This window comes from Heloderma suspectum, chromosome 2, assembly GCF_057233095.1.
Source record: "Heloderma suspectum isolate Gila_16-S chromosome 2, 16-S_ref, whole genome shotgun sequence".
Taxonomy (NCBI): Eukaryota; Metazoa; Chordata; class Lepidosauria; order Squamata; family Helodermatidae; genus Heloderma; species Heloderma suspectum.
The window spans coordinates 59281960-59307737 of record NC_139459.1 but is presented as its reverse complement, the minus strand read 5'-3'; the positions used below and the strand labels follow the sequence as shown (position 1 = coordinate 59307737).

General features: G+C 42.0%; 1 protein-coding gene across 1 annotated transcript in view; it reads right to left on the bottom strand.

The window, feature by feature from the left end:
• The window catches only part of ADGRV1 (adhesion G protein-coupled receptor V1), a 391637-nt gene that overhangs the window by 243142 nt on the left and 122717 nt on the right, over positions 1-25778 (bottom strand). The window contains exons 39-52 of the mRNA XM_084833645.1: positions 25336-25429; positions 22918-22996; positions 22647-22785; positions 21196-21337; positions 19773-20035; positions 19126-19301; positions 15131-15255; positions 14679-14845; positions 14242-14379; positions 13354-13461; positions 10955-11207; positions 10329-10451; positions 2420-2642; positions 558-762 (exon numbers count right to left, since the gene is read on the bottom strand). Of these exons, the coding sequence (XP_084689771.1) occupies positions 558-762; positions 2420-2642; positions 10329-10451; positions 10955-11207; positions 13354-13461; positions 14242-14379; positions 14679-14845; positions 15131-15255; positions 19126-19301; positions 19773-20035; positions 21196-21337; positions 22647-22785; positions 22918-22996; positions 25336-25429 (2235 nt within the window). The remainder of the gene's footprint in view (positions 1-557; positions 763-2419; positions 2643-10328; positions 10452-10954; positions 11208-13353; positions 13462-14241; positions 14380-14678; positions 14846-15130; positions 15256-19125; positions 19302-19772; positions 20036-21195; positions 21338-22646; positions 22786-22917; positions 22997-25335; positions 25430-25778) is intronic.

Below are 25778 nucleotides of genomic sequence, written 5' to 3'. Positions count from 1 at the left end.
ACTACAGGAATAAAATGGAGTTTGCCTTTGTTGCCTTGATACTAAACACACTTACTTGGAAATGAGCACTATTTTGTTGTAGAAAATGGTAATATATCTCTACATAAAAATAATGAAAGGAGCATCTGTAACCATCTATGTGCCCAGTCGGCTGTCCCAACTCTAACATGTTTAAAAATAAGGAAAAAAGGATTCTGTGGTGAGCAGCCTCAACCCTGGTGGGCCCAGGCATGCCTGCGCTGGCCCAGGTGCTGAAGCACCATCTGTCTGCCAGTACTGCTCTCCGGGTGGTGGTGGGAGCCCTGGATGAACCACAAATATATCATAACAAGTTCCGATGCAAGACAAATGAATAATATTGAGGAAACTCCCAAGTTCCAGTGAATAATGTGGTGGGGTATTTTCCTAAAAGGATTTACTTAGGTCTGATTCTACACCTAACCTACTTATTTACATTCAGATCCAGTGGCTTTAAATAATTCTGTGACAGAATAAAACATGTAAGTGTTCACAGGTTCTGATAATAACCTATTGCAAATGCATTCTAACAGTATTACCTGAGCAAATGCAACAACTCCATGAGCACCATCGTTAGGTGGTATAATTAGTGTAACATAGCCATTAGGACCAATTTCTGCACCACCCTTTGGATTTTTCAGCTGTACTCTAAAAAATTCTTCTTCCTCTGGGATTGTGTCATCAAAGATATTGATTGCTATCACAACTTCCTTGTCTCCTGGTTCAAATATCAGTTCACCTGAACTAGCATAAAAAACACAGATGTACAGCATAATTATAACTAAAGGCTGGTTTTTCCAAGACAAATATAGCAAAAATCATGTAAAGATAATGAATCGTACTTCCAGCTTGTGAAAAGAGGTTAAATTTGGTCCATACATTTTCAGTTACTGGCCTGTTTTTGTTTTTTACTTAGCATTACAAGAAACATATTGGATAAAATCCAACATCACACAAGCAGACTGTCTCATCAGTGGAGGCTGGTGGCTCTGATGTCAGTGGGGTGGTGAATGCGCTCCAGGTTTCAGCCAGAACTTTAAAGGTGCTATGCAAAGTGCAAAGCAAAGCACCTTGGACAGTTCCTTTATACTTCTGACTAGTTCTGACTGAAACCCAGAGCAGATTCACTACCCCACCAAAGCCGGAGTCACCATCCTCCACTGCTGGTCATACAGTGGGACGGTCCCCTCCTCTCCTCCCCGCAGTGTTCCCTGCATCCCTCCCAAGTCTGCTCTGGAGGGTCTTCAACTGTACGTAAATACTTACGTAGCCTATCACGGCCATTCAAAGGAAGGTGAATGGTGCATTTGCAGAGCACCAGACGGCCGACACCAGGTAGGCTCCGTTCCGGGCCCATTTCGCGGGGTGGCAGGGGGGGTTGCTTCATTCCGCCATGGATTTCGGGGGGGGTGAATTCACTGGAATTTGGCCTCCCTGGAATCCGTAGCGGAATTCTCCAACATCCCTAGTTTCTGTAGGGATTTCTGACTAGTATTTTCCCTAGAAAAGGGTCAGAACTGACATGTGGAAAGGATTGTATTAGGGTCCCATAAACTTACAGCAAAGAACAAGAGGACAGCTACTATGAAGGTATGTTAGAAGTTATAATTAGCTAAAAACATTAAGATATGAAGAGTTCTCTTTGAGCAGTATCCTATATTGCCCACTCACTAGCAGAACCCACCACTAGCTTGAGATGTCAGAGAAATCCATTTGGGGGGTGGAGTTTGACGGGTTTTCCTAGGTTCTGTCTCCCAGACTTTGTTCCAGTTCCCACTGTGGCACCCAACTCAGTCTGCAGTGAGTCAAGCCAGTTGGCAGATTTTTCAGGCATTTTGTGTATTTTTCCCTTGCAGGCTCTACAATTTATGCAGATTTCTGAGCAATTAGTGGAAATTTCTGAGCAATTGGTGTAAATTCGGGGCTCTAATTTGTGCAAATTCCAGTTGAACTTGCACAGATTGCTGAGAAATTTGTACAAATTGCAGAACCTGGGGAGGAGGAATGCACTAAAACAGTTCCCAGAGTTCAGGGAAAAGCCCACAGCTTGGCTCGCAAAGGCAAATTGAGTCATACATGCAGTGGAACTCTGCTGAGTCAAAAAAGAACCTGATTTCCCAGTCCCTGCCACTAGCGCAATGGGGAGCTAGCAGTTCTTAAAGCAACTGGAAACAAGTGGAAATGCTCATTTCTGGAATGGGGCAGGTCAACAGAGCTCACAGAAGTGAGCTCTGCTAACCTGCCCTAATCTGGAAAATGAGCATTTCTGCTCCTTTCCAGGTTTGCTTTCGGAAGCACTAACTGCTCCTACTGGAGCAACGGAATGAGCAGGAGTACAGTGGCAGTATTGGATACTGTCCGATGTCTGCTTATAAGCCAATAAATAAAATCAGGAACCTACCTAGGCATAAAATCTGATTGGTTGGAGACCGAGGTCAGCTCGTAAACACAGGAGTATGAATCTCCAGTCAGAACAATTAGACTTTTGTTGGAATTAAGAGACCTGACATTGACAGCGGTGATATGATTGGCTGAAGGGGCTTCCAGCACTGGAGAGAACTGATCTATTTCTGAGTTCCAGGAATAGAGAGCTGATTTATCCTTCCCAGCAAACAGCATATGTGCTGCATCAAGAAACATAAGAACAAGAGCATTTTAGAAAGAGAAATTCAAAAAGTTTTAGTTGAAAGAAGAGCTGATTAGTTTGTTTTGTTTTTGAAGTTTAATACATGTAAACATCTACTTAACATTTAATTTATTTTCATGTTTATATTAAGAATGGTTGGCAGCTGTAATAGAATTCTTGCTCTGCCAGATAAAATCACTTTGGCTAAAACCATTGTTAACACGGTTCTGTCCCATAAACAATTTCTATTGTTTATGTCTAATATTGACACTTTATTCTAGTAATAGGAAGAGCATTTCCTGCAGCCTGTTATATTACATTGTGTGATTCATCCAAACCTGGTGTCAATATTCTTCAATGAGCACCAAAATGGAAGTAATATATTAAAGTCTATAACATCCTGCAGAACGAGTATGCCATACAGATTGCAGATCAAGTAATAACTGCGGCAAAACAAGAACAGGCCTATCAATTATCCTTTTAAATGCACATCTTCAAATTACTTGGACACCAGAATAAATACTTCCTAAGCATTTTGCTGACAGACTAGTATCTGCATCATTTTTAAGACAGGATCTTTAAAACTGTACATCACATTGCCAAATAATGCATATGTGGAGCAGAACAAGTTAAGGATTTACTCTACTATTTCTTAAACTGGACTCTGCACAAACTTCTTGCATTATTCTTTAACAAGAGGAGTTGTTGTCATCTATTCTCATTAGAATATCCTTTGGTTTTGGCGCTCCAAAAATCAAAATGTTACTGGACAGAGATAATTTCTAGAGAGTTAATAAAGCTGTTTTCTTCATTTTAGCTGTCACCCAAATAAGGAAAGGTGTGCATTATTTTATTTATTTATTTATTACATTTCTATACCGGCCAGTAGCCAAAGCTCTCTGAGCAGTTTACAAAGATTAAAACATTTAAAAATACAATATAAAGATTTTAAAAGCCAATTCCATAAAAAACACACAAACAGAACAATATACAAGAACTTATATCTAAAACAACTTCAACAAGCAATCTCAAAGCAGACAACCATAACCATACGCCATAACAGGATCAATTAAAACCTATCATATGCTGCTAAATGCCCAGGAGAAGAGAAAGGTCTTAACCTGGTGCCAAAAAGATAACAATGTTGGTGCCAAATTTGGGGGCCACCACCGAGAAGGCCCTCTCCCTTGTCGCTGTCTTCCCAGCTTCCCTCGGAGTAGGCAGCCGGAGGAGGGCCTTAGATGTTGAGCGTAGTGCACGGGTAGGTTCGTGTCGGGAGAGGCGCTCCGTCAGGTATTGTGGTCCCAAGCCGTGTAAGGCTTTATAGGTTAAAACCAGCACCTTGAATCGGGCTCAAAAACATACAGGCAGCCAGTGCAGGCGGGCCAGAATCAGTCTTATATGTTCAGACCTTCTGGTCCCCATTATCAATCTGGCCACTGCATTTTGCATGAGCTGCAGCTTCTGAACCATCTTCAAAGGCAGCCCCACATAGAGGGCATTGCAGTAATCTAACTTGGCGATTACCAGAGCATAGACAACTGAAGCCAGGTTATCCCTGTCCAGATAGGGGCGTAGCTGGGCCAACCGAAGTTGGTAGAAGGCACTCGGTGCCACTGAGGCCACCTGAGCCTCATGTGACAAAGATGGTTCCAGGAGGACTCCCAAGCTACAGACTTGCTCCTTCAGGGGGAGTGCAACACCATCCAGGACAGGTTGAACACCCTCCATCCGGTCAGCAGAACCACCCACCAACAACATCTCAGTCTTGTCCGGACTGATAATAGGATGTTTGATTTTGTGATGTTTTAATATTGTCTACTGCTGCTTTTTATTGATCTTATTGTTATAGATGATGGTGGTAGTGGTGATGAAATTGTTAATGCTTTTGTCAACTTGTTAAAGCTACAATCTTAGTTAAAAAAATAAATAAAGCAAGATAATAGTCTGTTACATATGACCCAAACCACCTTTTCTGCCAAACAACACCAGAAGCCTTCGCTACCCAAGCAAACTTCAGCCATATGTGGTGTCCAGGGGCTGCCCTGATCCTTCGGTCCATGTTGCTCTGACTAGGAAGAATAATTTCAATAGCTGCAGGTCTGCAGCCCTTATTCCCTGGCTGAGGTGGGTTGTAATTGGGAACATACGATTGTAACATAGAGTCAAACCATTTGGTCCATTTAGCCCAGTATTGTCAACACTGACTGGCAGCAGTGGCTCTCCAGGGTTTCAGGCAGGACTCTTTCCTGGCCCTACCTGAGGGTGCCAAGGATTGAACCCGGGACCTTCTGCATGCCAAGCATCTGCTCTGCCACGGAGCTACAGCCCCTCCAGTTGATCAAGCAAGTCATAAAACCAGCCAGCCGCAAATATGGAAATGCTGAAAACAATTACGTGACTGTAGTCTCCAGCTCCCAGAAAGCCCTGGGATTTCCCATAATTTGTCTGCCAGTACAAGGGTAATGGACTTGGAAGCATAGTTATGAGTATAAATTGTGAATTGTGCTCATAGTTACTAAAGGACATTCACATGTGGCAGGGTTGCCCCCCCCCCCTTTTCATGCATGTATGCTTCTGTGTAGGAAAGAAAAAAAGCCCATGTAGGATCCCTTCATACTACAAAGGCAAAGAGGTAAGTGGGATGGAGGAAGCTGGAGGAAGCCCAGAGGGCTGTCCTTTGTCCTTCTGAGTGGCTGTGAGCTCACCAGGTGCTTCTGAGAGCTCCAACTGAATTGTGGCCTGAGTACTCCCAGCAGCTGAGTGGGCGGAAAGCTTCAGTCTGTTTCCCGCCTCCCAGATGAGCAGAGCAGAGCTGAGCAAGCTGCTCCAGCTGTTCCAGGGACTACAGAAGCAAGCAAGCTCCCAGAGAGCGAGCGACCAGAGCGAGCAAACAGTGGGAGCAAACAGGAGTTGGCCAGGGGAGTGGCAGTGGTATAAGAGACAAAGGAGACAAAGGAGACAGAGGCTAAGAGGTAAGTGGGCTGCAGGAAGCCCAGGGGGCTGCCCTTTATCCTTCTGAGTGGCTGTGAGCTCACCAGGTGCTTCTGAGAGCTCCAACTGAATTGGGGGTGTGTGGCCTGAGTACTCCCAGCAGCTGAGTGGGCGGGAAGCTTCAGTCTGTTTCCCGCCTCCCAGCTGAGCAGAGCAGAGCAGAGGAAGCTGCTCCAGCTGGTCCAGGGACTACAGAAGCAAGCAAACTCCCAGAGAGTGAGCAATCATAGCGAGCAAACAGGGAGAGCAAACAGGGGTTGGCCAGGGGAGTTCGGCAGGGGAGGTCCCTAACATTTTTTTAAAAACTTTGTTTTTTCATTTATTTGTCTTTTAACACACACTTCCATACCAGTGGGACTCTGTTTCTAACCTCCAGTGAGTAAGGGCCAGGCACAGGCTACTCTAGAACTATCAGAAAGCTAGACACAAAAAGGAAAACAGACTAAGGAAGGACAAGACTCTCCAGTGGTGGTGACCTGCAAGGTGTGTGCAGTGTTTCTTTTCTTGCCTGAGAACAACATGGCCTACACATGCAACAAGTGCAAGTTGATCACACTGCTGGAAGCAAAAGTGGTCTGGAGTGGCGACTGTCAACCCTCCAGGAAATAAGAGAACATGAAGAGTTCTTGGACACAACGGTGGAACTACAGCAGCAAAACGAAGTACAGGAGCTAGAAGAGCAACAGCAAGCTGAGGCAGAAGAGGGAAATGCTGAGGTGAGGAAAAATCAAGTAGAGCATACTCCTTGGAAAAGGGTGACAGTTAGGAGAAGAAGAACTAGATGCCACTCTGCACCAGTGGAAGCAGTGGAACTAGGGAACTGTTTCCAGGTACTTGAGGATGAGACTGGAGGACAGCCCGTAGAGGAAGAATTACTGGGGAACCTGCATGACAGCGAGCAAGAGGCTGAAGGTCAGTCAAGCAGAGACGATGAAACCAAGGCCTACAACAACAAGAAGAGTAGAGTAGAAGTAGTGGGAGATTCCTTGCTGTGTGGGATCGAAACCCAAGTAGGTCGCGAAGACCCGTGGACTCGCCAGGTATGCTGTCTCCCGGGAGGATGGATGAGAGACGTGACCGAAGGGGTGCCTGCACTCATAAAGCCCACTGACAGGTATCCCTTTCTTCTCATCCATGTAGGAACAAATGATACCGCCAAGCGGAGCTACGAAGAAATCATGTCAGACTTTGAAGCTTTGGGAAGGAAACTCACAAACTTTGGGGCCCAGATAGTTTTCTCATCCATCCTTCCAGTAGTCAGAAGAGGGATAGAAAGGGAAAGAAAAATACTCTGGGTGAATGACTGGCTATGAAGGTGGTGCCGACAAGAGAGATTTGGATTCTAGGACCACGGGCTATAGTTCCTGGAAGATGGACTGTTGGCAAGGATGGGTCTCACCTCACAAAGGCTGGAAAGAATGTGTTTGGCCACAGCATGAAGAACTTTATCAGGAGGGCTTTAAACGGAATCCTACGGGGAAGGGAGACGTAAAGTTGGGGGTAACAATGGACGAAGGCTCATGCACCGCAATGGAGAAAACACCTGTAATAGCACCCAATAATAGTCTTCACAAACATGTAGGAAGAAAGCCAGACCATGAAGCACATGGTCTTTGATGTCTATATACTAATGCCCAGAGTATGGGAAACAAACAGAACTAACTTGAACTCTTAATACAAGAGGGAATGACTTGATAGGTGTAACTCAGACTTGGTGGGATGACTCTCATGACTGGAATACAGCAGTTGAAGGATATAACTTGTTCAAAAGAACAGGAGGAAAAGAAAGGGAGGTGGGGTTGCACTATATGTTAAAAATACTTATCTCTGCACAGAAATACAGGAGATGAGCTTGGTAGCCCCATTGAGAGCATCCCGGTTAAAATAAATGGAGCAAAGAATAAAAGGAACCTGGTGGTCGGAGTCTACTACCGGCCACCCAATCAAGGAGAAGACGAGGATGAAACTTTTGAAAAGCAAATAGCCAATGTTTCAAGGAAGCATGATGTAGTAGTAATGGGGGACTTCAATTTCCCCGATATTTGTTGGGAGACAAATTCTGCAAAACATGGCCCCTCCAGGAAATTCCTAACTTGTGTGGCAGATAACTTCCTCCTACAGAAAGTAGAGGAAGGAACTAGAGGACCGGTTATCCTTGTCTTGATCCTAACCAACAGAGATGACTTAGTGGATAAAGTAGCAGTTACAGCACCTCTGGGGGAAAGTGACCATGTTATACTTGAGTTCTTGGTTCTAAAAGAAGCAAAAGCGGAGTGTAGCCAAACGCATACCCTGGATTTTAGGAAAGCTGATTTTAATAAACTCAAAAAAATGATCAGTAAGGTCCCATGGCAAGTGACTCTTATAAGAAAAGGAGTCCAAGATGGGTGGGAGCTTTTAAAAAAGGAAATTTTCATGGCACAATCACAAACAATTCCAACAAGAAGAAAAGGTGGAAGACAACAGAAGAAGCCAATGTGGCTTCACAAAAAACTTAGAGATGACCTGAAAACAAAAAAGGACACATATAGGAAGTGGAAAGAAGGTCAAGTAACAAAGGAGGAGTACAGGCAGGTAGCACAGAATTGCAGGGATGGCATCAGGAAGGCTGAAGCTGAGAACGAGCTGAGGTTAGCGAGGGATGCTAAAAGCAACAAAAGGGCTTTCTTCAGATACATGCATAGCAAAAGACAGAGAAAACAAATGGTGGTTCAGCTATTAAATAAGGATAGCAACATGATAACAGATGACAAAGAAAAGGCAGAAGTGCTCAATTCCTACTTCGGCTCAGTCTTCTCCCGAAAGAGGGTCTATGACCCCACCCCCACCCCCAGCAAAGGCAAAGGCAAAGTACAGGCTGAAGGGGCAGGATTGCAGCTTGAGATCGATAGGCATATGGTCAAGGAACACCTAATCAAATCTCCAGGGCCAGATGAACTGCACCCTAGAATAATAAAGGAACTGGCAGAAGAACTCTCAGAGCCACTGTCTATTCTCTTTAAGAAATCATGGAGGACGAGTGAAGTGCCAGATGACTGGAGGAGGGCTAACGTGGTCCCTTCTTCAAAAAGGGTAAAAAGGAGGAAGCTGGGAACTCCAGACCAATCCGTCTGACATCAATCCCTGGGAAAATTCTGGAGCAAATTATAAAGCAATCTATCTGCAAGTACTTTTAAAACAGTGCAGTGATTACTCGAAGCCAACATGGATTTGTCAAGAACAAATCCTGCCAGACGAAACTGATTTCATTTTTTGATCAGGTAACCTCCCTTGTGGACTGTGGGAATGCTGTGGAAAGAATATACCTCAACTTCAGCAAAGCTTTCGACAAAGTGCCCCATGATATCCTGATGAGCAAACTAGCTCAAAGTGGGCTAGATGAAACAACGATCCGGTGGATCCACAGTTGGCTACAGAATTGGACTCAAAGAGTGCTTATCAATGGGATCTTCTCAAACCTGGGAGAGGTAACGAGCCGGGTACCACAGGGCGCGGTCCTGGGCCCAGGGCTCTTCAATATCTTTATTAATGACTTGGAGGAGGAGGTGCAGGGAATGCTGATCAAATTTGCAGATGACATAAAATTGGGTGGGATAGCTAATACTTTGGAGGACAGAAACAAAATTCAAAGTGATCTTGATAGACTGGAGCGCTGGGCAGAAAGCAACAGAATGACATTTAATAGGGATACATGCCAAGTTCTGCACCTAGGAAAAAGAAACCAAATGCACAGTTACAAGATGGGGGATATGTGGCTCAACAACATTACAATCAAGAAGGATCTTGGAACAGTTGTGGATCACAAGCTGAATATGAGCCAGCAATGTGATGTGGCTGCAAAAAAGGCAAATGCTATTTTGGGCTGCATTAATGGAAGCACAGCTTCCAAATCCCAGGAAGTACTAGGTCCCCTCTACTCAGCACTGGTGAGGCCTGTACTGCGTCCATTTCTGGGCACCAGATTTTAAGAAGGATGCAGACAAACTGGAGAGGGTTCAGAGGAGGGCAATGAAGATGATCAGGAGACTGGAAACAAAGCCCTATGAAGACAGACTGAAAGAACTGGGCATGTTTAACCTTGAGAAGACTGAGGGGAGATATGATAGCGCTCTTCAAGTACTTGAAAGGTTGTCACAGAGAGGAAGGCCAGGATCTCTTCTCCATCATCCCAGAATGCAGGACACGGAATAATGGGCTCAAGTTATAGGAAGCCAGATTCTGGCAGAACATCAGCAGAAACTTCCTGACTGTTAGAGCAATATGACAATGGAACTAATTACCTAGGGAGGTAGTGGGCTCTCCCACATCAGAGGCATTCAAGATGAGGCTGGACAGCCATCGGTTGGGGATGCTCTGACTTGGATTCCTGCATTGAGCAGGGGTTGGACTCGATGGTCTTGTAGGCCCCTTCCAACCCTACTATTCTATGATTCTATACTCTGTTTTGCTGCATGCGCATACACTGAGAAACCACGGCCAACTGCAACCTCTCACGTAGCATATAAATGTAGCAAAGTATGAACATTTGCAGTTGTCACACATGACGGTGTACGCATGTTGTACACACTTTCCCCTACTTGGAAATGATATCTGTGGAGGAAAAACATCATGTGTGAATCAGCCCTAAGGGTTTTGTTTGTTTGTTTGTTTGTTTATCTATCTATTTATTTACTTAATTATTCAGACTTACCTAAACCTGAGGGTGGAAGAAAGGTATGGATTTCATTTACAGCTCTGATGGGAAGGGACTGAAAATGCCTGAAGGACGGTTGCCCAGTCTCCCAGACAAAAACTTCACATGTACTATTGGGCCCTGTGGAGAGAATAACAACAGTGCAGAACTTGTATATACAACTGCTTCAGTCAGATAATCAAGTAGTTATTTGCACAGTGGCTGGCACTGCAGTATCTGAGGTGATATATTCCTTTCATGTATCTTTGGAACTAGAAATATCTGATGTAACTAGAACCAGAGGTGATTTTAAACATGTTGTCTTCCCCTGAAACTTTGTGTTAGGGAGACATAGGTTGTAAATGAATAAAGTAAGTAAAACATAGAAGCAAAATTAGAAACAATAATAAACTACCAGCTTCACATATCCTTTTGAAAAAGTGCATGTTTTACATTCAACATTATTAGTGTGCTTTATACTGGCAAGGCATGCTTGTTTAAGGGGAAAAATGCCATAGAAACATTTTCGTCATAAGAGTTGTCAGAAGGTAATGAATTCCTATTCTCACTTCATGGTTCTATTTCCATAGCAACAGCAGAATCTTAATGTATTTCTGATAAATGGATCTTGTATGTATGAATACCTTTTGCAAAAATTAAGTAGATGTCAGATCCAGAAATCAAGGCTTTGATTTGTGTTATTCCATTGACTGGCACTTCATGAAACATGTTAAATTTGTTATCTGACCACTGGTATAATAGAGGGTTTTGTGTGGAGTCTGATGGAGCCATGACTAGATATGTAGTGCTTCCCCTGGGGAAAATATCCACACTTAGAACTCCATTCACAGAGAGCTGGTGATGGAATACAAAGATGCCATTCTTCCAGAGGAAAATCTGTGGAAAAGGAGAAACCTCTAGTTACAATTCAGACTGTAAGAAACCAGATGTCATTAAGCCCTAAATAAGATTTTTTTTAGGATATGAAAAACCAGAATATGTCTCTTCTATGTCATAAATAAATAAGAAACTTGGGTCTGATTGACAAATCAAATAATTCATGGGAATATAAAAAGTGTCACAGTCTCTCCAAAACAAGCAGAAAACTGAAATGGGGCCATTGTAGCCCACGACAACCTGAACCTGAAAATCAGACTTTTTTTGCCTCAACCCAAAATGTCTAATATGAAATCTGCCTCAGAACAGCCTCCCTAGCAGCCTTTCTAATAAGTGAATCAACCCTTCTGACCTAACACGGGATTTGGTGACTTCCTTCTTCATATACCACAACCATCTTGGATTAGAAGAGGCAGAATTTTCATTGGTAGCCAAAAATGTACAACATATGTCATAGAATGATGGGGTTTTTGAGTTCTTCCTTCATGCGCTTAAACAATTATTTGGACAGATGTTGCCAGAGAGTACCAGCCCACTTCCATTTTGGGACCTCACATGACCGTCTTGGCTCAAAACTCTTATTTATGTCTGGGAATCTAAGAAGGCAAGTCCTAGCAAGCTAGGACAAAATGCCTTTGCAGTTTTCTACTGAAATACACAAGGATTATCTCCCCATATATACATGGGCCTGGGACCTCTTGGAATTGCTAATGCTTAATTTCCACCATTTTGTAATTCAACCAGGGCAACACTGGATCGATGTTCATTTGGCTATTGAGAACCTTGCATTTTCAAGTGTCTTCTCAAGACATACCGTTAACACACCAGCCAAGAGGCCAGGTGCTTTCTTCCTTTCATTAGAGAGGATCTTCCTTTTGTGCAATGCTCTTTTATGTTGTTTGTTTTCTAAGAATATAACTGGTTGTAGACCCTGAAACCCAGATTCTAGGAAGGCTCCTTAAGACCACACAAGCAGGCTGACTTCCAGGAAAGTGGCCTTGATGAGATGAACTCAGCCTGAGCTCCAGGCTTGGTCTTTCTTGCACCTCTGTACCCCTAAACTTTAGACAATTCCAGAAGAGGTCTTGCTGGGATAAATGTAGCTTGGCTCTGGACTCCGAGTTTGGGGTGCTCATTTTCTGCACCTACAAATCTCTCCGATGTTGTCATGGTTGAAGACAGTCTTTTTCTACCTCTGCTTTGGATTTACCCTAAGGATGCCTGCTCTACTTTCCATGTCTCAGACAGAGCATAAGGAAGGAAAGGTATAACTCTCTTTCTCACTCTCTCTCTCTCTCTGTCTTTCTCTCTCTCCAACTTCCCTACTTCGACCAGTCCCCTCCTTTCCTATAAATGCAAGAGTGTCACCATGCAGCCCCCTTTGGCTTGTCACTGCCTGATTTCTCATTCCCCTTCTACCTCTCCTTTTCCTGGGATGGCCTTCAACAATTAACCCTTAAATTGCCTTTTGTTCTACTTTTTCAGTAAAAACTAATTTTTCTGGAAAAGCTCAGATCCTTTGTCTGTTGCTCCCTCCAGTGGACCTTACAAGGTCCTCTGCTACCTAGTCTACATTTCTAAAGTGACACACCATTACTCCTTTGCATTTTGCTAAATGTGCTAGTTTCTCGATCAGGCTGATCACAGTATGCCCTCCAAGGGAATAGAGCCAGGGCTATAGTGAGGTCTCCCTAGCATTTCAGCTAACTCCCCAGCATTTGTGACACAGAAGGGCTTTTTCCCTAACCATGGAGAAGTAGTCTTCAGATGTTCATGGAGACATGTGTCCCAACAAAGCATGATAACGTAGAGAAGAAGGAATATCCAGAGGCAGCCAAGAACATATCTATGCATGCAATATTCAAGCTATATTTATTAGAATACAATAGAAATGTTTGTTCATAGTAGATGTCTGCTGTAAGTTCAAATGCTATTCAACAATATAATGGGAATAATCTTGATCTACTTTCACTTCTGGTGTGCCATATAAAAATCTCCAATTACATCCAATTGAATTTGCCACATTGCTTTTATTCATATGCTTAAACAATTCAGAATGCCACATAAGTTCTGAATATGTTGTTAAGCTCAATAGTCTAAACAACGAACACATGTTATACATGAAGAATAAGGAAGATCATCCAACCTGCAGATATTTAGATTCGGATGTACAACTTGTAATAATCAAGTAGTGGTTTTGGTTCAAACTGAAATACTTTATGGCAGTGCTAGCTGGCAACAAGATGGTCTGTATCTGCAAGAAAAGAAAGCAAAGAAGGAAAAGATTTACCTAATTCATCCTTAAAGAAATGCATCTAATTTAATTGTAATACCGTTTTTCAGTGTAAAACTATTCAAACACATGAAAATATGAAGTCACAGTTATAACATAAACAGTCAGCTCTTTCATACATATCAGTGGGGCTGCACTATGCTACACCACAGCAAGTTTGCTCAACATCACAATTTTACTCTTGTGTCCTTTGTTTTTCACCCACTACATTTGAAGATTCTAACTAGGGCCAAACTAGACCTGATCTGATCTCCTAACACCTTTATTTATGCTTAAAAATAGCCACAGGGGGGCCTTGACCTGGATCAGGACCACAGCACTGAGGAATTTTTTTTAACGCTTTCCCCCTACACCATTTCTCCAATTTGAATACCCCTCCCATCCAAAAGCTACTATTCGTTGAGAAGGAGGGGTGGGGGTCCTTTCCTTTATTCGTGGCTAACAGCTGCTTGGAAGTGGGGAGGTGATTTAAATTGGGGAAACAACACAGAGGTGATTATTGGAGAAACAACATGGGGAGGAACAGAATATTGTGGGAATAATACAGACATAAGGAACTACATGTCAACTATTTTAGGAAGGCTATTTGGATCTTGACATGCACCATGCTTTCGATACATCTGCGAGACAATCTTGCAAGGCAAATTATTCTTATGTTGGAAAAGGCATGCTGAATGTGTGTGTGTTCTACTAAACCTATATATGGATTTTCAAAGAAGTGTGAATGATGCAAAAATGTACCTGCAGTAACTGGAGTCCAGGGGTGAAGGAGTACACAGTGTTGTTAGAAGGTATTGTTCCACCATGAGAAATTACTAGGTAGGAGGAGCCATTGATTTGAAATGCAGTACAGCGATGAGGATTCTCAATACTAAACTCCTAAGAAGAGAACCATGGAGTTAATCTTAGGTACTTTCTGCCTGTCCGGTTAATGATGTATGTGCTTTTTGCCCAAACATTTATTTTTTAAAAATTAAGATTTTATTAAGGTAAGATTAAGGCAGGATCCAAAAGGAGTTTCTCTTTAGATAACAGTCTTCCTTAACTGAGCAGGAGGTACAGCACAAATTATCGCACCAACTCACTATTAATGTTGCTGCAATCTTTTATGTCTTGACCTAGTGCTGAGATTGGTCTGAATTTTTTTTAATATATAGACATATTTTTTAGCACTGTACCTCAACAGGAACGAAAACTCCTCGCCACTGGTATATTGAGGAATTCATAGCTGGATGTCTTCGCAACATTAAGCCATACAAAGAATCTCCTGCCATAAAGAAACACCACCTAGATATTGATTCTTCCACAAAACTTTGTAAGATGGAGAGAACATGTAATCTGCCCTCTGGAACAAGAAGAAAATATCCACAAGTTACTGTGTGGGCTGGCAAAAAATGAAGAAAGAGAAACCTGCATTACTGAAGGGATGGCCTCAACTCAAATGCATGTAATCACAAACTGGTCAAAATGTGTGTCCTGGAAAATTAGATCAGGCAAAACAGGGACAGGTGTACAGGCAGTGACACTGGTCGAGTCAGTCCCAGAACCACAGAGAACAACTTAGCTTTCCTTGTTTCATTAGGCCAATTTGTAATGTGTGTTTTAAGAACCTACTCGTGAATTGACTTACTTATCCCAAATGCAGTATCAGACAGTGTTTCCCATTCCACACTCACTGATGTGTTGATCCCATTGCTCCTGGATACTTTCAAGTAGACTGTAGTGTTGGATTCTTCAATTATGAGGGTATTTGTCCTAAAAATTATGAAGACCGTTACTAAAGTAAAGAAATAAATGTCCTTCATCAGACTAGGGCACGGAGGGTTTAATGGGCAGGATGAAAATATACAACTAAATACATGATGAAACAAAAACAATGATATGATGCAGACACGCCTGTTCATCCTATGTGCATATTATATATAAAATGCTAGATTTCTGAGTACACAAGAAATCTGACATACTGATTATTCATTAATAAAGAATGTTGTCCAACCATCTTAAACAAAACATCAGCAATGCCAATTATAATGCAAATGCATTACAAGTTACAGCACAGCAAGATACTCAGAATCTTAATCCATCGTACTAGTTGCGCATATTAAAAATACTAAATAGTGTATTCTAAAATATACTACTAAGGTTGTAAACCTGTGCACACATACTTGGAAGTAAGCCTACTGAACTGAGCGGGGGCTTACTTCTGAGTAAACATGCATAGGTTTGGCCTGCACATGGTATACATGGGAAGCAAAAACCTGAAATACACAAATCCATTTGTTACATTAACAATACTGACATAGGATCATCTTAAAAGATTTGACAGTCTAACAGCATCCCTGTTGACAGTTTGTTTGCAATGCTTTATTTAAAAAACATAAAGCCTTGATTAACTCAGGAGGAGAATGCTCCCAAAGACTCCTCTGTGGTATTAATATCTTCACTTAAAGGATTATGAAAATATTGGAGTCAGATATGTGTTCTTAAGATCATTACCTTAATGTCAAAAGTTATTCTTACTGAAATAAAAAAAATCTTACTATAAAATGTTACCACTTTCTTATAATGGAAGATCTAAATACAGGAAATAGTTTGTTAAACTGATGGGAAAAGATCATGAGTCAGTTCACATGTGACTCCCCCAGTCCTCAAAACCATAGTTGAAGGATCTAAAATATCCCCCAAGTTTGCATGCTCCAATTCAATTCCTCTTTAGCTCAAGCCATAGTTTGTGATCACATCCAAACAAACGAACTGTGATTTGCTCTTGCTCTCCAAACCAGAATTGCAATTTTGCTTTGGAGTGCAAGAGCCATAGTTTACTCACTTAGATGTAACTACAAACGATGACTTGAGCTAAACAAGAAATAATGGAAACCAAGCATGCCAGGACAGGATGGAGCATGCAAGCCTGAGGCATATTCCCAATACTCCAGACAGTGAGTTGGATCCAGCATAAGCCTCCCACAAACATAAGGGCTCCTCCTTTCTGCAGAGGGCTTCAAATCCAGTGTGAGAATCCTGCCAGCAAAGGGTGTGCGTGGGTGATCATAATCAATTCTCCCACTTCCTCTGAAGTCCCCTGTGCTCCCTGAAAATCTGCTCCAGAGTGTTGGTGAACCCTCCAGAACAACGGGAGAGGTGGCACTGTGGGCCGCAGGGGTAGGGGAAAGCCAGTGAAGATTGTCCCCCCACCCCCACCCCACCCCTGCCACTCTCCACCAGCAACAGCATTGTGAGCAGAACTCTGTCCTACTTGTAGAATAAAAGCAGTATCCAACTCTGTGGGATTGGGAACAGTATGTGTAAGTGGACCACTAGATTCAGCGATTATGGTATCGGACTAGAACGTAATATTTGTACTATGGACAGCAAATGGACAGTCCATTTGTACAAATGAAAATCACTATACAATGTTATATAGTTTGTCTGTCCACAAACAGATTGAGATTTATTAGGTTGATAATTGTGGGAGATGTAATTTCTCTGCAGCAAACCGTTATGTATGTCGTAGACATATCCTGCTCTTCAGTTGCTGGGAGAGGAGGGGGATTGTAGCTTGGATCCAGAGTTCTTGTGAATGGAACTCTGCTGAGATGCCTGTAGGGATGGCGGAGAATTTCTCCCAGAAACTTCGGAGGGCCGAGCGCCAACGTGTTCGGCCCCCCCAACAAGTTTCGGGGAGAAATCCTCCGCACCCCCCCCGCACCCCGCACCCCCCCCGGGACGGGACTTACCTTTTGCGAATGTCCCTCCCGGTGGCTGGTCTGGCCGGCGGTTCGGCGGGTGTTCGAGCGAGGCGGGAGCGGCAGCCGGTCTTTCAACCGGCTGCCGCCGCTGCCATTGTAATGAAAGGAAAAAAAAAAAACTTCCCCTGATAGGCTACGTGACGATTCACGTAGCCTATCACGGCTAGATTTGCAAAGTCAGCCGTGATAGGCTACGTGAATCGTCACGTAGCCTATCACGGGTGACTATAAAAAAAAAAGAGTGTACGGATAATGGCGGCCCCCATAGGGAGCCGCCATTCCCGTTCCTTATTTGGTCGCTGTAGTCTACGTAAATGTTTACGTAGACTACGGCGAAAATAAGGGCAACGCTATTTGCGTTGCCCTTATTTTCACCGTAGTCTACGTAAACATTTACGTAGACTACAGCGACTAAATAAGGAACGCGAATGGTGGCTCCCTATGGGGGCCGCCATTCGCGTACGCGCTTTTTTTTTTTTAAAGTCACCCGTGATAGGCTACGTGACGATTCACGTAGCCTATCACGGCTGACTTTGGAGATCTAGCCGTGATAGGCTACGTGAATCGTCACGTAGCCTATCAGGGGAAGTTTTTTGTTTTTTGTTTTTACTTTCGCGTTCGGGCGAGGCGAGGCGCCTCCTCCCCGGCCTGAATTTCGGCCGGGCGAGGCGGGAAGCCTCCCCCCCGGCCTGAATTTCGGCCGGGCGAGGCGGGAAGCCACCCCCCCGGCCTGAACTTCGCGGGGGGAGCAGCGAAGCTCCTCCCCCCCACCGCGAACGGCCTTCGACGACAGGTAAGTGACTTTCGTCCACCCGTAGATGCCTGTGATGGAAGGAGGACATTTTAGCTGATTCCTTCTACCTCCTGAGCTGGGGGACTCTCCAGAATATTGTGGTAGTTGGCACATTAGGAATCTCCTCATCTCCCACTTCCAGTGATAGCCTCTACTGGATCTCAGTCTCTTCCATGAATGGAAGGAGTCTTTCCATTTGCAGATGCTCTAGATTGGGGTGAAAAACCTTTGACACTCCAGATGTTGTTGGACTACAACTACCTTGCCCCTGACCATTGGTCATGCTGGCTGGGGTGGATATTATCTTGATGGTCACAGGTTCCCCATTCATACTCTAGATCCAATCCTATAAATGCAATTAATAGAATGAGAAATTATGATGTACCATAACTCCCAGCACCTTACTTTTTGGCCTTCTAAATATATTTTACCAAAATTCCATTGTCCTTTTGTACACATTCACTGACAGCTGCAAACACTGTAATTTTGAAACACTGCTGTAATCCAAAAATTTTAAAGAGTGAACTACTAAGGTATGGCAGCTAACACAATTATCTAAATTGAGTGAAATTGTTATATTGAAAGTTAATAGATAAAACACAGAAAATTGTTAAGAGTTGGCAACTGTTCATTGACTCATGGAAATGTAAAGATGCACTGATATTATTGATACCAGTGTTTATAGTTGCTTTTTACTCTATTATATTTTTCATTTCTTATTTATAATATATCTTTGATATGTTGTGACCTATTGGTTTACAGGCATCTGCCTTTAGCTGGGATCCAATGTCGCACGAGTGGAAGTCCAATCACGCAATGAGGCTTCCTCTCACATGTAGTCCCCCAATCCTCCAGAGCAGATCTGGAGGGCACACAGGGGGCTGTAGGGAAGAGGGGAAGTCCATTATGCCAATGGTTTCCTTTCCACTGGCAAAGGAACACCATTGGATCCAAGCCACAAACTATATTTTAACATACATTTTAATAAATAAATAACTAAACCAACATAAAATGCAGAATAACCTATCTACAAACAAACAAACCAACAAAATTGTATTCTACTGAGTTGGAAGCATGATATACCTATTTGAAACTGGATAGATACTGAAAAGTCCCAATGGGGCCTGATTCTGCAAGACTGTGATCAAAGTTTCTACTCTTGTGCCTAATCTGGCTCCACCAGTTGGACTGAACAGAGTAACAATGAAATGTTCATCCATTTCTGGTTCGGCATCTAGTATGGCAGTAATGTGCAGAGTCTGAAAGAGAAAAGGAATGTATGAGCAGAGAAATCTTGGATCCACTAGAATCAACAACGTAACTCTAAAATGATTTCGACAGGGCTCATTATCACTGAACTTACAAGACTTCCTTGGACACAGTTCTTCAGGTACTTTCCCTAAGTCTATCCATAGTTTAGCCCTGAATAATGGGGAGCTAGTCAATATCCAAACTGGACAGAAATGGAATAATTTCAGATAACTCATAAGCAATTATAAAACAGTTTTGATGAGCCTTATTATGCTGAAACAGAAGTAGATGAGTACCACCTTTACTATTTTATGTTCGAGCTATTCCTAGGTTGGCCCAATGCAGAAGAGGACAGGTCTTCTGCACCATTAACAATTGTGAAGAAGGGGAATGTCTGCAGGGGACATAACAATGAGATATGCCTTAATACAAAACCAAACAAAATGTCTTCCATTTTGTAATAACTACCTGCATATTACCTTGAATCTGACTCCCTCTTCTAAAACAAGGTAGCCTTGAGATGGGGTCAAATCTACAGATGCTTCGGAAGAATTTATCTCTCTTGCAAGATACTGGACAGTCACAGTCCCAAATATTCCCTGCGGAGGTTCCCTGATAATAGTTAATACTGCAACACTTTCCATCAAATGGAGTGCTGTCTGTTCTCTTAGAAAGAAATGTTCACTATTGTTGAAGGACAAAACTCCATGGCCATCATCATTGGCAAGGATGGTAACTGTGGCTTTGAACAGAAAATGAATGGAATTATTACAATGCATCTAGGACCATCTTCTCTATATGATATTTGCAGGAGGAAAATACAAGTATTTTGTCATATAGCCCAAAATTAACACTGGTTCTCATAATCTTCATTATTATTACATATGGGATTTACTGAGCAATAGTTACAGCACAGTCCTATGTGTGTCTACTCAGAAGTAAGTCTCACTGAGTTTAAAGGCTTACTCCTGGATGTGGATATAGGACTGCAGCTTTAAGCATGTGATTTCCTTATAAATGATACCTAATTTAAATTTAGACAAATATTTAAAGATTTCTTAAGGTTCCAGTTATGAATTGGTGCAAGCGAACAAGCTTTATGTAGGAGGCAAATCATTTTTTTAATAGAATCATTATTTAAATCAATGCACAACTGCCTCTTTCATCTCTAATATATTCAAATATGATTTGTGCTGTAATAAAATAATCTGGTTCTTTTACAAAACACTTTAGACATAATCCAGAAAAAAATAAACATTTCAGTTTAATTAAGCATTTTCAAAATATTTATTCTACATACACTGACAAAAAGCTGCATTGAAATTGGTGGGATTTATAGCCAATGCCACAATACACATTTATATGGAATGAAGACCAACTGATTTCAATTAATCATGAAACATGCTTTAAGTTCAGGTAGTATGTTAGAGTCACAAAGTTAGTACATCTATCGTATTCCATTGATTCCACTACTGTTGCTTATGATAAGTAATATGAATCTAAGTCTTTTTTTTATTTTTTTGCACTTTGCACTGTAAAGAATGCTTAATCAGTGAAGATATTATATAAAATTAGTTTAATATTGTCCTGCTACATTCAACACCATACACAAAAAAATACGGTTATTATTACTGAGGAGCAATGGAAGCTGGAAAGCACTTGGCAATTGAGCTCCTAAATATTATTGTTTGCATCAACAATACAGCAATTACAATTACAATTACAGAACAATATGACAGATTGTATGCTATTGCTTCTTTGTTCCAAATGTATTGAATATTTGTGCAGTTAAATAATTCTTTAGTTAGGATTTTATGATCTTACAGAAAAATGCACGGTTATCCACTGCTACTAATGGCAACCACAAAATAAAGAACTTGTTTCAAGAATAGTTAATATTACCTGTTGTGTTTTCTCCCAACTCCAGTCCAAAGGATGGGTTTGTTAAAACTAGTTGGAATCTTTCATTCCCTTCAGGAATCTCATCATCAAAAATCATAACATCAACATACTTATACCTTTCTCCATCAGGAAAAGAAAGAGTCTAGTAACAAAACATATTGGCACAATATGTTAGAAAGTAATGTTCTGAAGTTCAATACTTTAAAAAAAATGTTAGGAAAGATGTAAATCCTATGTGACTTTTATAAAGCAACTACAGTAAGAATTAAGAGGCATTGGAGTTATATCCAACAGTGTCATTCCATTAGCACAAATGAGGTTGCAATAGCAGAAACGAAGTTCTTAGTTTATGCACAAGGGGAGATCCTTGGAGTTGGATCTGTGCCACTGCTTGCAGATCTTAGGTTCACAAAGTGGTCTGCTACTGCTTGTGCTACTGCTTGTGCAACAAGAAAAGGCAGCAGGGCTCCACTAGTGTAGCAGTTTCTTCTAATAACCTTGTTGGATTTCAGCTAGTATAAGCCCTTTTCGGATGACAAATGTGTGTACTATTAAGATGTGCAGCTGAGGAGTGGGATCATACCTGCTTGCTGCTTCTTTTGACTTGCAAGTGTTCATCTGAAGTTCAGAACAGAGCCTACATGGCTACAACTTGTATACTTACAGGTAGGGGATGTGTGAGGAATTTCATCTTTGTGAATTCCTATGGGAACTGATCTCCCAGGCTAACATGTGGATCAGAACATAATTATCCTTTGGATTTAGCTCTTCCCCAAATTTTGCAATGCAGTTCTTGGCTCAAAAATCTACTAAATATGTCTTAAAATGTATATTTTATGATAAAATACATGTACTAATGTGTACATTTAAATAAAATATGTTTAGAAATGTGTATTTTGTAAAAAAAATATGTTCAAAATACATATTTAAGTACTATTTCTATATAAAGTTGTGTGCAGATTTTAAAAAATTAGATTGCATGTTAATGCAGAAACAGGATAGAACACATGGGAAACTGACATAGGCCAGAAACAAACTGATCCATCCTTCCTTACTTACAGGACCTCTACATGCAGTCAGGAAACCTACATTTCATAGAGTTTCTGATCATATGCATAAAAGCTCTATACATATAGGCTCTGTTTTGACCTTCAAATGCCTGGAGGTCAGGGATGGACATGATTCCATCCCCCCACCACCCCATGGTTCATCTGCATGAATTTGTCATCTGACAAGGGCTCAAAATGCAATGGATCTTGGACCTTATCAAAGTGTTCGTGCTTGCTCTAGCCTACTATGTTTGTGGAAGCAAGCTCAGTTCTTCCTCCTCCTCCCAACCCCTAGAATTTAGGAATTCTGACTAGTCATATTATCCGATTATATTTTATCTCTAAAAAAGAGTTGCTGTTTGGTGTTAGGGTGAAAAATATTGTACTGTAGTTTGTTCTTACCCTTGAGGAAAAATTAAAATCCAGTCCCTGCTGTGCTTCCAGATTCTGAGCATACAAAAAGAAGGACACATTGCCGTAAGATCCTCGGTCCCGGAATACCAGCAATGTCAAGCTTCCATTCAGTTCACTTATTTCAAAACTGAGGTGGAAAAAAGAAAAGCCCCCTCATTATATTTATTGACAATAATTATATGACTTGTAATATCAGAGGAACACTGAGTATTCAAGCAACTGAAAACAATAAATTACCTTAACTGAAGATGAAACTTACTTTATGTTTTGCCAGCCAATTACTCCTCTTGCTCCATCGTTAGCATCAATAATAATCTGTGCTGCCAAACCATCTACATCTAAAGAGAAAATGGGTTTTTTTAAAATCATACAATATTTAAAGCAATTGTTTAGGATCTATGAACAAATGTTTTAGAAATATATAGGACAGGATACATATGCCTCCAGAATACTAGATATGGAATTATTATTGTTGTTGTTGTTGTTGTTATTACTGTTATTATTATTATTATTTACCACTCTTACATTTATGGTAAATTATAATTTACTATAATATAGGTTACCATTCTGCCTAAAGGCACCTGAGGTGATGTAGGGACATTAATCTATAAAGTATATGTGCTTATCAATTTTAAATGCAGAGAAACTGTCCTCACGGAATGAAGGAAAGAACAGAGACATCAAACTATACAACAGCCCTACCTATTCTCTATGCTATTTCTAACAAGCACATCTTAAACAAATTAGCATGATATTTTTTCTATTTACCTTTCAGTTTGAAATGAATTAACCCAGTCATATCTATATGCATGCAAATAAAGGAGGTCAAATTGAAAATATTAGATATGCAGTAAGAAATTTGCTTAATGTTAGCAGCAAGAAACATAGACCATCCTGAAAGCGAAGTCCAGTTTAGTGCAGAAAGTTTGAGCTGGCCAAAAACAAAACAAAAAGCATACTGAAAGAAACTAACAGAGCAATCTGACGGTTTCTCGGACATTGTCTAAGGAGCCATAGGATATGGTGGATTTCCCTCCCACCCCCCAAGGGCATAGGCAGAGTTACTGTCAGGGTTGGATCGGAGCCCAGAGAGCCCCAAAGCAGTTCTGATTCTGAGGAAGAGATAGAAACCGCGGGAGAGGAACCCACACACTATTCAGAGGAGCAGCCAGGGGGAGAGCCCCCCCCCCAGTACACATTCCTGAGAGTGATAGTGGCCCTGGCAGGGAGAGGGAGGCGCAACAGCAGTTTCTGGATGCTAGGCGCCGGTGCAGCGTCAAGCAGGAGATGGCAGGTGCTGAGAGGAGGCGCTCAGCCCGCTTGACGCGATGGCAATAGCGGCGCCCCAATGCCCCACGGGAAAAGGGTGGGCTCTCTCCTTCTAGCCCATAAGTACAGAGGTTTCCCACCTTCCCCTCCAAATGGAGATCAACTGATTCCTAAGGTTAGAACCCCCGAGTAGGCAGCTCTCTTAAGTCTCACTCATAGGATCAAGCAATTAGCATCTGTAAACGTCATTTAAGTTGAATGGGAATAAAGCCTTGGAAAAGAGCCCTATTGTCTGCGTGTTGATTCCGGCTACCTGAGGATTTCAGAAGGCGGCAGGGGCGACCTCCCAACAGTTACAAGCTCAGGGAGGGGATGGAATCTGAGTGTTCAGCCCTTTGTCTGCTATAGTAATTTTTGACTTGTTTTTTACATACGGCAATATTCCAAAGATTGTCATGAACAAGCTGTACTGCTTTGCTCCCCCTTTGTCAGGGTTGCCTCTGAGCATACAGAGTGTCAGAGTAGCTCAGATTCTGAGGAAGAGCTGCAACATGCGGGGGAGGAGCTTTCCCAGGTTTCAGAGGCACAGCTGCATGGAGAACCCTCCTCCCCTTCACACATCCCTGGGAGTGATAGCGAACAGGGGGAGGCGAGGGAAGAACAACCTGAACTTTTAGACGCAAGACACAGACACAAGCAGGAAGTCACAGAGGCTGAACTTGGGCGCTCTGCCTGATTGGCTCGGCGTCAACAGCTGCGCCTGGAAGTGTCACGGGAGAGGAGATCTTCCCCTCCCACCCCTTAAGTTAAGAGAGCTTGTCGCCTTTTTTCCCAAACGGAGATCAACTTTCGTAGTTTCCCTTTGAACTCCCTGAAGGCTGTTTCTTTTGTGTTCTGTGAGTCTCTAGCAATTTGCATCCATATGCCTCATTAGGGTAAATGGAATTAAAGCCTTGGAAATGCAGCCTCTGGCCTGAGTGTTGATTTGGCTCTTGGGAGTTCTCAGCCGGGCCAAAAGGGAATCCTGACACCCTTGCTAGCTCAACCATTAAACAAACTCTGAAATGTTGTAAGAGCTGGAGATCCTGCCGTGATAAATCAAGAACCATGATTTGTGATTCTGGTTTGTAAAGGGCGGACAAGCCGGGATCCTGGGTACAGACAATGAACTAAACAAACTCTGCTAGTTCACGATAAGCCAGGATTCAAAATATCATTCTGTCCACACACAGCCCATGAGACTTACTTCTCAGTAGACATAAGGGTCTTTTGAAAGCTCGCATAAGAAGGCTAAGAGATACTTCTGTACTTATCAAAATTAGTGCAAGAAAAGATATCAAAGCCATAGTATATGTTATTACATATAAACAATCAGTGAGGCAATTCTGCAAATATGTGAAATTTATACCAAGTCTGGGAGGGAAAGATGTCGAAGGGTGTATGATGAGTTCCACAGTTGTTAAATTAACAAGTAAGAATTCTTGCATCTCTGGCACATCATCCTGCAAAACAGAGATGCAATAAATGCTCCAGTTAATTGTCTTTTAGCAAATATTTCAGAATCTGCAGAGGCTCATTCAAAACCTTTAAAAAGCCTCCTCAAACCTGGCACCCTCCAGATGTATTGGACTACAACTCTCATGATGATGGGTGTTGTAATCCAACACATCTGGAGGGCACCAGGCTGGAGAAAGTTGCCTTAAAATATTCATTACACCAGATGTTGGACTTCAGTCATTTCTCCAAAAAGGTAATTAACTGGACTCAGGTGGATCTTTATGTTATGTGTGTAAAATGAAGTATTATATATTTTCGAATAATATGACAGTGACAAGACCTGTTTCCAATAGT